This window comes from Haliotis cracherodii, unplaced genomic scaffold (genome assembly GCF_022045235.1).
Source record: "Haliotis cracherodii isolate W230 unplaced genomic scaffold, xgHalCrac1.p SCAF_7, whole genome shotgun sequence".
Classification (NCBI taxonomy): Eukaryota; Metazoa; Mollusca; class Gastropoda; order Lepetellida; family Haliotidae; genus Haliotis; species Haliotis cracherodii.
In genome coordinates, this window is record NW_027266330.1 from 36,372,895 (window position 1) to 36,389,858 (window position 16,964).

At 39.7% G+C, this 16,964-nt stretch overlaps 1 protein-coding gene across 1 annotated transcript in view; it reads right to left on the reverse strand.

Annotated features, from left to right (window-relative positions):
- Positions 1–203: 203 nt before the first annotated feature.
- The window catches only part of LOC139447522 (uncharacterized), a 50,593-nt gene continuing 33,832 nt past the window's right edge, over positions 204–16,964 (reverse strand). The window contains exon 11 of the mRNA XM_071228929.1: positions 204–3,686. Coding sequence (XP_071085030.1) covers positions 3,031–3,686 — 656 coding nt within the window. The 3' untranslated portion in view covers positions 204–3,030. The remainder of the gene's footprint in view (positions 3,687–16,964) is intronic.

Consider the following 16,964-nt stretch of genomic DNA (forward strand, 5'->3'; position numbering starts at 1 on the left):
GGAGACTAATTAAACTGGGTGGTCAGGCTCGCTGACTTGGTTGATGCATGCCATCGTATCCCAATTGCGTAGATGGATGCTTTTGACGCCAATCACTGAATTGTCTGGTCCAGACTCGGTTAGTTTACGACCGCCATCATATAGCTGGAATATTGTTGTGTGTGGCGTTAAACAACGAACATACAAATAAATGAACAAACAAAAACGTTTTACCTTTTATCTAAATGTTATATACATTTACACATATCACATCAAGATTACAGGTTCAGGGGGTTATAGTTGATAGGTGTAGGAGATCATAAGTTAAACTTCTGGTTTTGTGTTGTGTACACACTACACTGTTTACAGAGTGATATTTGTACATACGAAGATGAATGCCTTCTTTCACAGAGAAGACATGTTCGAGTCATGTAGTTGTTCCTGATCAGTAAGGATCTGCAACAAATCTGTGTGTTCATATCACGATCATTGTCACCATCCCGATAGTGCCTTGACAATCATTGTCACCATCACGACAGCGCCTTGACAATCATTGTCACAATCACGACAGCGCCTTGACATTCATTGTTACCAACACGACAGCGTATTGACAATCATTGTCACCATCACGACATCCCTTGACAATCATTGTCACCATCACGACAACGCCTTGACAATCACTGTTACCATCACGACAACTCCCTGACAATCATTGTCACCATCACGACAACGCCTTGACAATCATTGTCACCATCACGGCGGCGCCTTAACAACTATTGTCACCATCATGACAACGCCTTTACAATCATTGTCACCATCACACAACGCCTCGACAACCATTGTCACCATCATGTCAACGCCTTGACAATCAGTGTCACCATCACGACAACGCCTTGACAGTCATTGTCACCATCACGACAACGCCTTAACAATCATTGTCACCATCACTACAACGCCTTGACAACCATTGTCACCATCACTACAACACCTTGACAATCATTGACACCATCACGGCGGCGCCTTGACAATCATTGTCACCATCACACAACGCCTCGACAACCATTATCACCATCAAGACAGCGCCTTTACAATCATTGTCACCATCATGACAAAGCCTTGACAATCATTGTCACCATCACGACAGCACCTTTACAATCATAGTCACCATCTTGACAACGCCTTGACAATCATCGTCACAATCACGACAACGCCTTGACAACCATTGTCACCATCACGACAACTCCCTGACAATCATTGTCACCATCACGACAACGCCTTGACAATCATTGTTTCCTTCACGACAACGCCTTAACAATCACTGTTACCATCACGACAACTCCCTGACAAGCATTGTCACCATCACGACAACGGCTTGACAATCATTGTCACCATCACGGCGGCGCCTTAACAACTATTGTCACCATCATGACAACGCCTTTACAATCATTGTCACCATCACACAACGCCTCGACAACCATTGTCACCATCAAGACAGCGCCTTTACTATCATTGTCACCATCATGACAAAGCCTTGACAATCATTGTCACCATCACGACAGCACCTTTACAATCATAGTCACCATCTTGACAACGCCTTGACAATCATTGTCACAATCACGACAACGCCTTGACAACCATTGTCACCATCACGACAACTCCCTGACAATCATTGTCACCATCACGACAACGTCTCGACAATCATTGTTTCCTTCACGACAACGCCTTAACAATCACTGTTACCATCACGACAACTCCCTGACAATCATTGTCACCATCACGACAAAGCCTTGACAATCATTGTCACCATCACGGCGGCGCCTTGACAACTATTGTCACCATCATGACAACGCCTTTACAATCATTGTCACCATCACACAACGCCTCGACAACCATTGTCACCATCATGTCAACGCCTTGACAATCAGTGTCACCATCACGACAACGCCTTGACAGTCATTGTCACCATCACGACAACGCCTTAACAATCATTGTCACCATCACTACAACGGCTTGACAATCATTGTCACCATCACTACAACACCTTGACAATCATTGTCACCATCACGGCGGCGCCTTGACAATCATTGTCACCATCACACAACGCCTCGACAACCATTATCACCATCAAGACAGCGCCTTTACAATCATTGTCACCATCATGACAAAGCCTTGACAATCATTGTCACCATCACGACAGCACCTTTACAATCATAGTCACCATCACGACAACGCCTTGACAATCATCGTCACAATCACGACAACGCCTTGACAACCATTGTCACCATCACGACAACTCCCTGACAATCATTGTCACCATCACGACAACGCCTCGACAATCATTGTTTCCTTCACGACAACGCCTGAACAATCACTGTTACCATCACGACAACTCCCTGACAAGCATTGTCACCATCAAGACAACGCCTTGACAATCATTGTCACCATCACGGCGGCGCCTTGACAACTATTGTCACCATCATAACAACGCCTTTACAATCATTGTCACCATCTCACAACGCCTCGACAACCATTGTCACCATCATGTCAACGCCTTGACAATCATTGTCACCATCACGACAACGCCTTGACAGTCATTGTCACCATCACGACAACGCCTTAACAATCATTGTCACCATCACTACAACGCCTTGACAACCATTGTCACCATCACTACAACACCTTGACAATCATTGTCACCATCACGGCGGCGCCTTGACAATCATTGTCACCATCATGACAACGCCTTGACAATCATTGTCACCATTCACGCAACGCCTTGACAATCATTGTCACCATCACGTCAACGCCTTGACAATCATTGTCACCATCACGACAACGCCTTGACAGTCATTGTCACCATCACGACAACGCCTTGACAATCATTGTCACCATCACGACAGCGCCTTGGCTATCATTGTCACCATCACGACAACGCCTTGACAATCATTGTCACCATCACGACAGCGCCTTGACAATAATTGTCACCATCACCACAGCGCCTTGACAATCATTGTCACTATCACGACAACGCCTTGACAATCATTGTCACCATCACGACAGCGCCTTGACAATCATTGCTTTCTTCTCCTCTGTCATGTTGATGTCGCTGCCCACTACAAGTGTCATGCTGACAGTGAGGAGATGTGAGTTATACACCCCGAACATCGGCCACAGTGGCTGACTGGAGTCTACAATGTCTAACGTCGACATCACTTTGTTCTCCTTCACATCAATGAAGACAATCTTCTTCCTGGTGTCATCATAGACAACACCGTAATGTAGTGTGTGTGATGACCCTGCTGTGTTGGGGAGAGGGTCAGGCATACACAGCACACGCTTCACCTCCTTCCATGTCTTCCTGCATATCCCGCCGTGTGTAGTACACTGGACGACATCCAGGCTGTAGGAGCTGGGTTCTCCACCTATACAATGAGACACGTCCCTCTGCTTCTCCCTACATACACCCACCTCAAGGATGAGGCTGGCCCCTGTGAGTGGTTTGTCCAGACTGACCCTGTTCAACACCTCCCAGTACTGGGGACAGCCAGCCCGGGGGAGGGGGGCAGTGCTACATGTGCCATGGTAACTCATCAGTCTCCCCTCCCCTGCAGGTCCGGTGTCCGACTCCCTGTTGACCAGGTCTCCTTCTGTGTTGATGTGGACGTCGTCGAGATTGACTCTGTCTTTGTCATACTTCAGATGTATACCTACAACATATGAATGTAGTTTACAAGTGAATAACACATGAGACAAACTGGGTTATTAAAGTTGTACACAAATATCCAATTGCAAGGAATGCACAGCTAAGTACAATGTACTGACATACAAATAGTGTAATATAATCACAGTGCAGTAGGATGAACATCAGACCTACTGTGTATTACGTTTTGGTGGATGTATACTGTAATCATTTAACCCGAATGTAAAATAAGTTAGTAACAGGTCTGGTGTAACAGGTTCGTCACTGAAATTTTTGCATTGTCGATTCTGAATTACTTAAACAAAAGGATACACGTAGCCCGATAATCACGCAGAACGCGAATACTCGCGTTCACCGTATTATAACAGAAATACGACTGAACGCGATATAACGAGGAAGATCTTTAAAATGAGGATTGCATGTCAAACAACCTTAGGATCAAAGTATCACGTGACCTGGTGGCGTCATTCGGTATGGTGAAGCACGTTGCAGGACGGACATGGGGCTGGGGGGCTTGGGGATGGGAGACAGGAGTTGGGCAGCATTATCAGCACAGGCCACAAGTATAGTCAATAACAGAATAAACAATAAGCCACATTAAATGTAGTAAACAAGTCATTTTTTAAATATATATTTCTGGAATATTCTGCTATTTCATTATTTGGAGTTTGTTATATTGTAAACGAAAACTTGTTGAGACTAATCAGCAATTTCATTATTTGTAAATATATACAAATGTATTTTGAAATGTCTTCGCGCTTTGTTGTCAGAAGAAACGTCGTGCAGCGCGTGCGAAATAGACCAGACGCCCGCGCAGAACGTGCAAATCAAGTCGACACCGCTCCAGCCGAGGCGCGTGCAGTTTGATTGCTCTCAGTTTCAAAAGCAGATGCGAGCACATGAACAATTGTTGTCAATTTCATTCTACTTATTTCTGAAAATTAGCATCGAAAACATCACGACAAACATTTGTTGTTTTTAAATTAAGATCAAATGCGCTCATGCCATTGCGTGGACAAAATGTAGGTTGATTTCTATAATACCACAGAGAAGGAATTTAGAGTAGATAGAAAACTTTTCCGTTAACTAATTGTGAAAACGCATGTAACCTTGTATACTGGCTAGTGACCAGCTGTCGCCGAGGACAAATTGTAGCATAGTCCTCGCTACAGCGGTCATGTGATCGCATCTCGTTTTATCTTTGCACGGTTTCATTAGCAGAGAGAAATATTTATCTACAAATGATAAACAAAGATTACTCTTGTGAATAAATATTAAAAAACAAACCATGTGATGACCTTGCTCAAATACAACTTTCACTGCAAACACGAAAACGTCGTTTTTTCCCGTATATGGTCATTGGACGGAAAAACGACGTTATTTGGACGTTTTCAAACCATCGTTTTTCCGTCCAAATAACGTCGTTATTTGACATCGGAATTTACTGGGAGAGAACGATACCGTTAAGCTCCTCCCTTTCTTGATTGACATTGTCAATCAAGCAACAGCGTCTACCGGTATTTCTACTTCTCAGATTTCATTGGTCAGTCATCGCGTGTTAGATTACAGGCCCGCGTTTGACGCTGCACTCGAAGCGCTTAGCGGAGGTACTGAAATCAGTCGTTCTGCGCATGCGGATTACTTAATGCCTTGTCCAAATTTTCCGTTCTGTGCATGCGCGATTTCGCGTATTGTTTCATAGATTGAATGTCACCACTATTTGACAATGATTCATAAACACAGTCTCGTGAAGGTTCGGAATCGTAACAAGTAACTCCATTTAAATTGAAGAGGAGCCCCAGTGATATGGGAGATTCCGAGATGAAACTATTCTATGGGTATCTAGGCTGCCACCGAAACCGATCTGAACGGGACCCGAAAGCTTATTGTATGCTATATAGTCATATGGAAGTGGACAAGAATTATACATTGTATTCCGGCCGATTGTGTTCTTGCATTTACTTATAAGTCAGGAAAAATGACTTAAAAGGGGAGCTGTTGAATCTAATTATTTTAATTATTAAATGTTGCCTATACACTAATCTGGACGTACTACTCATTGTTCTATTTATGTCATCCCGTTCTAAAGTCATCCTCTCATATAACATTATATTGTTCAACACAAACAACGGACCTAAATAACCTGGACAGGAAATACTGCTGATAGCCTCTGGTCAACTCAGCCGCGCTACCACAGAATGTTCGTCCAACTCTGCAGGGGACATTCTCAGTGGCTTCAAACGCGCTGAAATGTTTTCGCCTTGCATCCAAGATGGTGGACAAGTGAAATCGTATGAAATGTGGCTATTTTAGGTCGCTGTCTCTTTTTTGATTACCCAATAAAGTCAATTCATAGTTACACGGTTGTGAAGAAGCTTACGACTTTATAACACTTATTCCTCTCATTCCAATAGAGCTACTCGTGTTCACATAAAGTTGTAGTTATTATGTCACTGTTTATATCTTTAAATATATATTACGTGTTCATCAATAACAATTAATATGAACATTCAATTACCGATATAAGTAAATGAATAAGTGTGTTTTACGCCCCATGTACCTAGGAATCTCATTAATACATTCATGCGCGGCATTCTCTACCTCAATAAGGTCATATAGTTAACATGCTAATCCAACTCGAACTACCATCCCGCTCAAGATGAATGTTTAATGTAAAATCCAACAGGCCCACATTTACGCACGCACGCACGCACGCACGCGCACACACACACACACATTTTGATTTACCAATCCCTGAATTGAGAAGACGTGCGTTACGAAACTCCTCCAAGTCATCATCAATATCTGTAAATGTCTGTGATATTATTACCCATCCAAAGCCGAATATACATTTATTGTGCTTTCTTGACAACAAATGTTATAATTGGGATAACACTTTCTGAGTAAAGTACAGATTCTCGTACTTTTGGGGGTTGAGTCCCGTCCGGGATTTGAACCCACACTGTGAGTGAGGCACCCAATCGCCAGCACACAAAATCAGCGATCTAACCCAGCCACCGAACCAAAAATGTTAGTCCAGATGACAAACTTTGTGTACTCCTCTGACAAGTGAAAAATGGCACGGCTTCTATGGCCGAAAGCTTTAAAAGCCACAATGCCATTAAGAACGTGGCCAACAGTAACATATTATATTTGGATAACACTTTCTCAGTAAACTACATATTCTCGTAATTTAAGGGTTGAGATAATAGACGTTGATGGTTGATTATCGATGGACAAATTAAAGCCAAAACTTAACTTATGAATGATTGGTAATGGGAAATCGACAATGGGCAAACGGGAGGCGGGGTTATCAGCGCCAGTTATCTGTTGGCTTCCCTTGTTGCGTTCCCTTCTTTGCTATCTTTTTACTTTTGTTGTTCTTACAGGTACATATATATGTTCTCTGCCTCATAGCATTTAATAATATTCACCTGATGAAGGAGTAAGTATATATTCCGAAACGCTGTGTTCCTCCGTTGACATCCATAAATATTTTTCCTTATGTGTATCAGTTCTTAATGCCCTTCAAAACCTCAAATCTAGCTTTGTTTTTAAATGTGGTGATATTTGCGTAGAAAATAATATGGTAATGCCTATATACATTTGGGTCTTTGTCTACATGAGCATTTAGACATGAAATTTTGAGCTAAGGACATTGATAATTCTGCAGGAATTCAGTACACGCCATAGCAAGCTGTGATCTTTATTCATACTTTAGATATTCGTAATGGAGATCTGTAAGTGAAGTTTCTCGTAATCTTCCGCAACTCTCACCTCCTGACCAGTTGACCTTCTTAGTGCATTCTGATGCCATTGTAAAATTCCAGGCTGCCCCTCTTTTTGTGATGTTTTGACGGATGAAATCTTTTGCGTTATTATAATCTCTGTTTGCTGATATTTAATATGTACATGTTGTAAAATATTTACGATATTTTAAACGTGTAATTCGATGCATATGCAATGCAATGTGAACATAAGTGCGGATGCACGAAGGCGGTTATAGTCATAGTTATAGTGCGATGGACGTAGGGGAATGGTAGGAGGGTGTATGTGTGTAAGCACGAATACCGATACATGAGGGCGGATATAGTTACAGTTCGATGGATGTTGGGGAATGGTGGGAGGATGGATTATGTATGAAAGCATGCGCATGGATCCATGATGGCTGACGTAGACATAATGGTGGGGAAAGAAGAATGTGATGTGTGTGTGTGTGTGTGCGTTCGTGCATGCGTGCATGCGTGCATGCGTGCATGCGTGCATGCGTTTTGATACGAGGGTTGGCGAACATGTTGTGAGATGAATATGTGAGTAAGTTAAGTGGTTGAGGATGTGGCAGGTATGAGTATTGATACATCAGACTTTGGGTTGGGGGACTGGGTGTGCCTGTACTGAGGTCTCACTCACTTATAGTGTTTTCTTTCACTCAAATACTGTTTTACGCATTTTAATGACTGAAACTGTAGTGACTCAAAGGTCGGGCATTCTACACACACACACACACACACACACACACACACACACACACACACACACACACACACACACACACACACACACACACACACACACACATTAATTGTTTTATTAAATGTATCCTCGAGAGTCAGTATGAAATTAGAACTAACCGCCTTTGTTCTGTAAACCTCACCAAGTTTCAACTTTCTCCTCTTCCTTTGTGGAATGAGGTTTCATATTTGTAAAACGATCTCTCTTATCTGTCTGTACCATCAACTTAACTGCCCTCACCCCCTGCAGTGTTCCCATCCCATATTGCCAAGCAGGTGACCCACAAGGAGGAATACCGCCCTCCCTCAGTCCAGTTATACTGTGCCTAGCACAATATGTTGGGAATACGTAGCCTTGCTGTGGGCAAACATTTTGTAACAATTTTGAAAACTTTGATATGTAAACAGCAAATATAATTCAGTTTTATTTCAACAAAAACGGAAAAAATCGGATCCTACTTATTTTGTGGATACCATAACAATAAATCAAACCAATAGATCGTTTGAGCCAGCATGAATATAAAAAAATAATAAGCAAGTCGATAGTCATAATTCCCTCTGTTGGTCCCACGTGAAATGTTCTTCATGAATCGAATAGATGGCTGATAGACGTTCGACCGAATAATATCATTTGTTAACTTCAACTGTTCATCTAATTTCCATTAATGTATGTTACACAGTTAATATGTTCATGGGCGTCTTCACTGAATGTATAGTGTGGAGGACTACTTCACTTGAGGATAAGTAACATAAATAATGATGATAATTATGATAGTATTGCCATTATTATTCCTTCAGATTATTAAAAAAAAGTTATTATGTTTTCATAATAAACAGAGAGAAAGGGGTATGGAGATTGTGAGATTATTCTTAGCATCGGAATTGTTAACATAATTCTTAAAGATATTATGTTTTGTTTGCTTGTTGTTTAATGCCGCAGTCAGCAGCGTAAGGATATTACAACATACATACATTTAGGTTCAGTTGTATTTTTAAATTTGTATCACTTTGTAAATGCTACAGAGACCTGATAAGGGATATAATAATGTATAGTCGCTATTCTTAAAAGTAAGAATATGTTAGATTTATCAACCAGAAATATTGCACACCAAAGGATAATCATATTTCATGACACTATTCTACGTCGAAGTCATTGATATTTGTGTATGTTATTGCTACATGATTGGTTATGACACGGATACGTCATGATAAAGCAATGAGAAATTGACATTTGATGATATAAGATAGCTACGCGATAAATCGCAAAGAACAAAGAAGGAAGCGATATTTATTTCACGATAAAACATTGTTCTATCATGACGTCATTTATGGAGATTCTAACATGCACTCGCAACTTGAAAACGTCGTAAAACGTGCCCGAACAATCGAATCCAAATGTGAGAGTGATATGACAATCGACGAGAAAATTGTGAGAATATGCGGGAAAGACCAAACTCAAATCCTAAAATTGATTTGTCTAGCATGGCCGCTGTCGGATTCTATTCAAGGAGTCATCATTATTTAAGTACGGGTAAATATTTTTAAGCGTGTATTTTTTCCTAATTTAACACCCTCAAATAGGCTGTAAGTAATGTTGATATCTCATATAGAAATAAACGAGTCGTGGTCGTTGTTTATCGTACAATAAACAACTCTCACTCGTCGTTTGTTTCTTAATTACCTGACCATATACACTAACATTATATCTTTTCATGTTTATCAGTCAACAAAAGCGACATTAGCATTTCCATTATCATGAGAAACCCTTGCCAAAAGTAGCGCCAACTGCACGATTACGACAACATCAGGAGCATGTTTCATGATTCATCATAATAAATGGTGACACTTGGTGCTCGCAAAAACGCGAGCTCATTCCGATCCACTAGTGGCACCTGCCACAAACACATTCAAAGGCAAGCCAATTGTTCACCCGAAAAGGCAGAGAATTGCATCAGACATCATTTTGGTCATTGATACGTCAAACCTGGAAATGCCGTCTACACGTCCAACGCAAAGCCCAAGCCAGGACCCAAATCCTTTAAACCCGGCCAAAGTTCTGTTAATTACATACATTTCCCCCTAACCTTAAGTAATCTATACTAGTTCTGAAGTAAATCGTATTTACCCGTTTTATGTTATTTATTGCCGATAAACAGAATATGCACACTTTCTGAAAGTACTGTGTGATAAGTCACGCACCAAACATATACTCTCGGTATACATGTTGCTCTTACTTAAAAAAGACTATTGGGTTAACAAGATACGTATATTAAAGTGCCATGCTTTCCTGATGTGCTATCATTCTAATTTGAAATAATGACATAAATAGTTACGACTCATCTTTCAATATTTTTCAAGGTTGGGTTAATTACAAAAATATTTGAATATATACAACAGCTATACTTACTTATCTTTATACTTAAAGGCATCAGGTTTGTCTGTCATACAGACCCCAAAACAAATATGTCCAACACAGCCCAATATTTGGCAAAATGAAGAAAGTCTCTTGACTCCTTGTTATTATATTTTATAACTATTGTTTAACAACTGTTTTTTTTCTGTAAAATATGTTCATTTCAGAAATTAGATGTTATTCTAGCATCAGGTCTGTAGTACGTTCACTGCATCAGCATTACATTAAAACGATATTTACATATATAAATACATACAGAGGAAATGCTTATCATTTATACATATATATGTGGACATATATGTATGGACATTTGGATGATATAGATATACCTCCTTAAAGATAGTGTTCGTAGATGACTGTAGAAAATGGAATAATTATGTGAGTAATCGGGTTAATACTACGTTTAGCAATATTCAGCCATATTGCGATATTGGTTTCCAACATACAAGACGGACCATGAAATTATGACTTGAATTTGGACCTTGCTTTCTGGTGTGATGTAACACCCCAGAATCTCCGGTAGAAAAAGGGCTCAAAGCACGAATAAAAATCACGAGATGATACTGATGTATACATCTGGACATATATTTGCGTAGTATTACTACGTTAATTCATCAGTATATATGTATTTTGCATAAAAGGATATTGTAGGAACGACGCTGACATGCGCATATAACCTATTCACCAGTGCTGTAATATTTAATTCATTTCTTTTGACACATATCGACACGAGAAACTATATCTAAATTTAAAAGGAGCCCAAGTGGGATGGAAATTTCAGCCTGAACCTGTTGAACATCTAGGCTTGTTTCATTTTGGGCTATAGCATTGCCGTGTAAGGCCTGGGCGGAAGGGAACACCTGTTTGCACCCATCAGATACCAATCACAACTTCTCTCTCCAAACGAAAACAAAATACGAAAAATGTCGGAAGTGTATCCTTCTAATTTTCTATTTAGATACATGTTTTAACTTTAAAGGAATTATATGGATTTCATGTATTATTGGTATCTGTGATGCTGGTACCGTTTTGTCGCCATTGTGTAGCTTTTGTGGAGTTATTATGAATACCAAATACATGTCTTGAAATATGGACTTGTGAAAGAACTCATCATTGAACCATATGCAGTCTAACCCATTTAATTGGCGTGTCTGGACATATTATCCATCTACTTATACACACTTATTATGGACATATACAGAATTTCATTGTACCTTATTATTAAAAAAAATACCCGTGAAGATCCAGGTTAGAATAGGCCTTCAACAACCCATGCTTGTACGAAGGCGACTAACATGATCGGGTGGTCAGACTCGCTGACTTGGTTGATGCATGCCATCGTATCCCAATTGCGTAGATCGGTGCTCTTGGTGATAATAACTGGATTGTCTGGTCCAGACTGGATTATTTACGAACCACCGTCATATAGCTGGTATATTGCTGAGTGCGGCGTTAAACAACAAAAAATGAAACAAAATCTATTATTAAACACCTTCCAACAATGAGAAATTAAACTTATATTTTCTATATATTCTGTTATATCTATAACATAATTTGATTCATAATTTAATTATTGCGTTGCTTTCTTCCCTGTCATTCAATGTACATGTTCAAACCCCTAAACCTTTAATATTTCATTTTTCACAAATGGCTACGTTAGTGAGTTGACTAGATCTCTCGTTACCTACTCACACGAACAGATTAAAATAATTTGTTTTACTATCATATTTCTGTTTGTCTAATTCATAATACGAAATTGATAATTCATTTATCACAGTATAGATCATATTCGTTTATATCACTATCTGATGCTAAGGTTTTATTGTAGAAATTATAATTAATTCAAAATGTAGAAAGATACACAATTTGCTATTATTTGACTTTTAAAACTGTACAAAGTATAATATAATGATCAGAATGCCTGTAACGGGTATTATTTAAGAAAGAAATATTTGTCGATAAGTCCCATTTTTCAGATATGCCCTTCAGTAGTATTATTGTATATCTCCAGAGAGAGGTTTACATTGTAGTTCTCATTATTTGTGGATAATTCAAAAAGCAACATAGAAAATATATATGCTACCATGACGAAAGAATACAGAGTATACATAACTCGCAATTCTCCAAAAGAGATTTCAAATCACAATAACATATCTGATATAAAGAGAGGTGGTAATGATTTAATCTTTACATTGTGCCCTTGTGCGTGAGCCCTTGTCTATTCAGCAAACAGCCCAAAACCGAAACTCCACAAGATATCCGATTACACTGATTCAGGCTGTCCCAGTTCTCCATGCGATACTGACGCCCGTTCGTCTCCCAGACCATAGAGAATATATTTAAAAGGAATCCAGCTCAAGTCTAGAACGATTTGGCAAGCCTAGATTGCCTCAATTCTATCCATGAAAGTAAGCATTAATAAAAAAAATATTGTTCTTGTCTGCTCCAGATTATATTTTGTAGATACATATTTTTAACTAGGAAAATTGTACTGACACCGGCGCTGTCCCTATTGAGCTATTTATAAGAATTTCGAATTGTCGTCCATTGTTCGATGTCAATACATCGATGACAAGTGAGGATATCATAAAGTAATCGTTGATGCCGCGCTACATTATAATAAAAATTATAATCAAGTTGACTGGTGTGTACATTACTACAGTGAACATGTACATGATCCTGCTCTATTAATCAAATGCCGTAATGTCAAATAGTAATATATTATTGTGTGATGAATTTAACTGGATCAGTGGTAACATGTGATATTAATATTCCATCAATTTCTTTCCTGGTTGGTCCATCTATGTCTACAAAATGAAAATAATATATATAAAATGGAGCATAGAACAATTCTTAATTTCAGGCTAGAGCTGTGGAAATCTAGACTTTCCCAATCATTATAGACTTGAGTTAGTCTCATTTTTTACATTATTCTCTTGGGTCAACGTCACAGCTCATACCATACACTAACAAGATCAGTTTGCCCCCCGCCGGAGCTCCTGGATTTTGGTTATATCATCTAACATGGCCAACTCTGCTCTTAAGTAAACAAGAACCTAATCAGTGAGGGGTCCTTTATCATCCCTGTGACTGCTTATAAAAATCTGATATCTCTTCCCAAAGACCTGGTTAATAATATATTTTCTGCTGAATATTCGAAACAGAGTGAGTTAGTTGGTACTACATATGTATACGGTTCTATTTTAAATGACTGCAGCGCTCCACTATGAAAACAAATTGTTTTAACGCCGCTCTCAGCAGTATTCCAGTGATTTATGACGGCGGTCTGTTGTATATGAAATAAATGCAAATTGAATCTTGAATCTTGAAAGTTGTAACATTTCCGCAAATAAGTATCACATGCAGTATACAGTATATCAACTGCAATATACTGTATACGACACATTCAGTATACAGTGTGTCGCGAGCTCTGCGCTGGGCTGGAGCACACATTTCCTACCCCTCTCCCTTCGGCAAACACCTCATGAGGGTTGCAACGAGGTCACAGGTCAGGCGTGCACTCGTCAGTTATCTAATACGGTCAAGAGTAAGATCTTCCGGAAGACCGCTGCACTAGAGGTATGTGGATTGTTGATGAGGTACTACGTGTTTGGAACTGGGAGTTGAACACTAAGCACTTAAAGGGAAGAGCTCACAATAAAACGTTATGGACTCGCGGACGGACTTGTGTTTTCATTTCGAGACGTACATGCATCAGGTTGAACTTCTACGACAGATGTAACTTGGTAACCGCTTCCTAACTGTAACATTAACTGAACTTTACGCCTTTTATACACATTTGTGGGGCGACAATGCGACATATTTTGACCTTGAAAATGTGGCGTCACGGCATCGTCGCCCTTTTGTAAAATAAAGAAAAGGATTATTCAAAGAGCGACAATGTGATCACGCGACAATGCGACAAATGGCCAATTGTCGCGCTTTTGTTAATTTTGACACGTTTTGCTTGTTTTTGTAAGGGCGTCAATGCGTCAATGCGAGAAAGCATATTCAATTATCCAATTGATTTGAATAGAATATACTTGCGTCAGTGTATTTTCTAACGCCCCAAACCGTAATTTAAACACATATATTAACAGATCATATACATGTACACGCATGGTGCCTTGACTTACTACTAGCTTTAATAGGTCATCCCGGAATAAAATAGTTCCCCCAAAGCGAGGAACATATGTTTTAGTATGTTTACAAGAAATATATTCCAAACAATATCCTCATTAGATGAGAACATCTTTTACAGAATTACCTCAGTAAGTCAATTACAATAACAGAGCGTCGTAATACATTTACATCAAGTACAATACGTCAAAATGGCCGACACGATAAACGTGTTAATTAACTGTGACTATTTCAAGCCTTTGTCATCACTGATCAATTGGCCGATCGTTGAAAGGTGATTGTAAAGATGTGTCAAATAGATTCTCAGGTAAATTCATAGATTGCTGCTGTAGATTGTCACTACGATAGTTTGGATATTTTTTTTTTTTTTCTGGGATGGGTTGTAGCGAGGGTATCCTTAAACGGGCATTGCAACCACGCTTCTGTATGAATTCGTACCAGGGAATTCCAAGGGTTTTCCCCAGGAATGTGGAAGTAGTCAGTGTTTACCCCATTTCAAGAATACAGTCACGTGAAGAACGTCATGTGACCAACCTCTCGTCCCAGCCGTATATCTTGTAAACTTCACATTAAAACATTAGTTATTGTTATAACCAAATGAAACACAACCCATTATCCGATAGGGGTAACTGTTCATAGCCGAGGGATATGTTACCACAATGAACTTGGTAACATTGTTTGGTTTGACTTCTTGGCGCGTGTCTGAATTCCATTAACATGTTACATATCCTAAAACTGGCTTATCAGCAAATCTCGCTGCACTGCGCGCGACAGATACTAGAGCAAGGCATGCCAGAAATACGAAACCTAAAGCTTCCGAAAGGAAGCCTTAGGAATCACGTGCGTCGGGGGACCAGCGCCATCTGATTGGCCGTTAACAGTTGTACAAGGCGGAGCAAAAAGCATCGTTTTTCCGTCCATTTTACGCTTGAAAAACTCGACCCTTTTCTGGACACTTTCTAGACGCTGACCAATTAATCAATTTTAATGAATTTTTAGTCGTTTTTCCGTCCAATGACCATATACGGAAAAAAACGACGTTTTCGTGTTTGCAGTGTTTAGTAAAGACACACAGGCGGTGTTACGTGACTAATTGACGCAGAAACAAAAATCCAACAACACGATGATGCACTTTCAGTTCTGTCATGGCTTACTTTCTGTCTGTCATTTCTTCCCCAAAACAATTCTAAAACCTATTTTAGCTATTTTTTCCAAATGTGAATAACCGAAATCCACAGCACATAGTGTGTAAATCACATTGGTCTACGTCAGTTTGCAGACGACAAATTGATAAAAGCATTTCTTATTATTGGTACCAAATATAAAAAGAGCTTGCGATACCAGAGAAAATAAAAAAATGTAATTTGTAAAACTGAAGCAGTGTGCTTTATCAGGTGCCTTTGCTGTTCAGATGATGGCGATAACTGGTACAGTTTGTCGACGGGAAATTTCTTTTTCCACTGTTTTGATTCCCTGTTGTACAGAAAGCTAATGATATTTTTTCCACTGACAGAATAACAAATCACAATTGTATGATTGTACGCAATGTCTAAACTGAATGACTGTCAGAATTAGAAAATCAACAGATGTTTGTCCCTCACATAATTGAAGCACGAAAATAATGATGTACATTTTGCCTATAACCTGAGGACCGCCTCCGTGGTCTAGTGGTAGAGCGTCTTCCCTGAGAGTGGAACGTCCGGGGTTCAATCCCCGGCCGCGTCATACCAAAACACGTTAAAAGATGATACTTGTTGTTTCCCTTTCTGGCGCTTGACATTAAGGAGCTAAAACAAGGACTCGTCGGCTCGGAGTCAGTATACTGTGTCTAAGTGGGGTATTCATGTTAAACTGCGGCATGGTATCTCAGTGAGCTAGCACTATAAATTCGGCATCAGTCCGGACTAGTACAAGCAACCACACACAAGTGCAATAATCCCAATTTCACCTCACCTCACCCATGACCTAGGTCATATTTTACTCATTAGCACAAAGTGCATTTTTTTTTTGAATAATGCCTCATTCATGGTGTGATATTTCTAATCAATACCTATTTGCTTCAGTTTTCTATGATTGTAACTATATCTATCGCCACGGCCTATGCTCTCCAAATATGTACATGATGATGAGAAATGTTACAATCGGTCGTCAGATGAAAACCGCGATTCGCTGAGCAGAGTTGCGTCCCTAAACCTAAACCACTCCAGAAACCTATAATTGC